Here is a 324-nt window from a genome sequence, read left to right as displayed (position 1 = left end):
TTATTTTATTGGCATTGGCCTTAGTCTTGTTATCAGTCTTTGATCATAACTTTTTGTTTAAATGGAAATAACATGTAATTAGGCCTCCAACTTCATATCATAAGACAATTTATAAAAAATCAAATGTTCATTTGCAGGTGAATCTCTTGATCCCATGTGCATTCTTTTTCATCTGCGGCTTCTTAGTCTTCCTTCCACTTTATGTAAGGCCCTTAGAGGTTGGCATGGGAATATTGATCACTGTCAGTGGCATACCCGCGTATTTCTTGTTTGTCTACCCACAAAATAAGCCTGCGCTCATTAGGAAAGTTCTAGGTAAGTAGA

General features: G+C 36.7%; 1 protein-coding gene across 2 annotated transcripts in view; it reads left to right on the top strand.

Annotated features, from left to right (window-relative positions):
• The window catches only part of LOC119585710 (Y+L amino acid transporter 2-like), a 35,590-nt gene that overhangs the window by 32,403 nt on the left and 2,863 nt on the right, over positions 1 to 324 (top strand). For both annotated transcript variants that reach the window (XM_037934396.1, XM_037934395.1), the window contains exon 11: positions 138 to 315. In XM_037934396.1, the coding sequence (XP_037790324.1) occupies positions 138 to 315 (178 nt within the window). The remainder of the gene's footprint in view (positions 1 to 137; positions 316 to 324) is intronic.

This window comes from Penaeus monodon, chromosome 20 (genome assembly GCF_015228065.2).
Source record: "Penaeus monodon isolate SGIC_2016 chromosome 20, NSTDA_Pmon_1, whole genome shotgun sequence".
Taxonomy (NCBI): domain Eukaryota; kingdom Metazoa; phylum Arthropoda; class Malacostraca; order Decapoda; family Penaeidae; genus Penaeus; species Penaeus monodon.
Note: the sequence above shows the minus strand (reverse complement) of the source record. Positions and strands in the feature narration are given on the sequence as shown.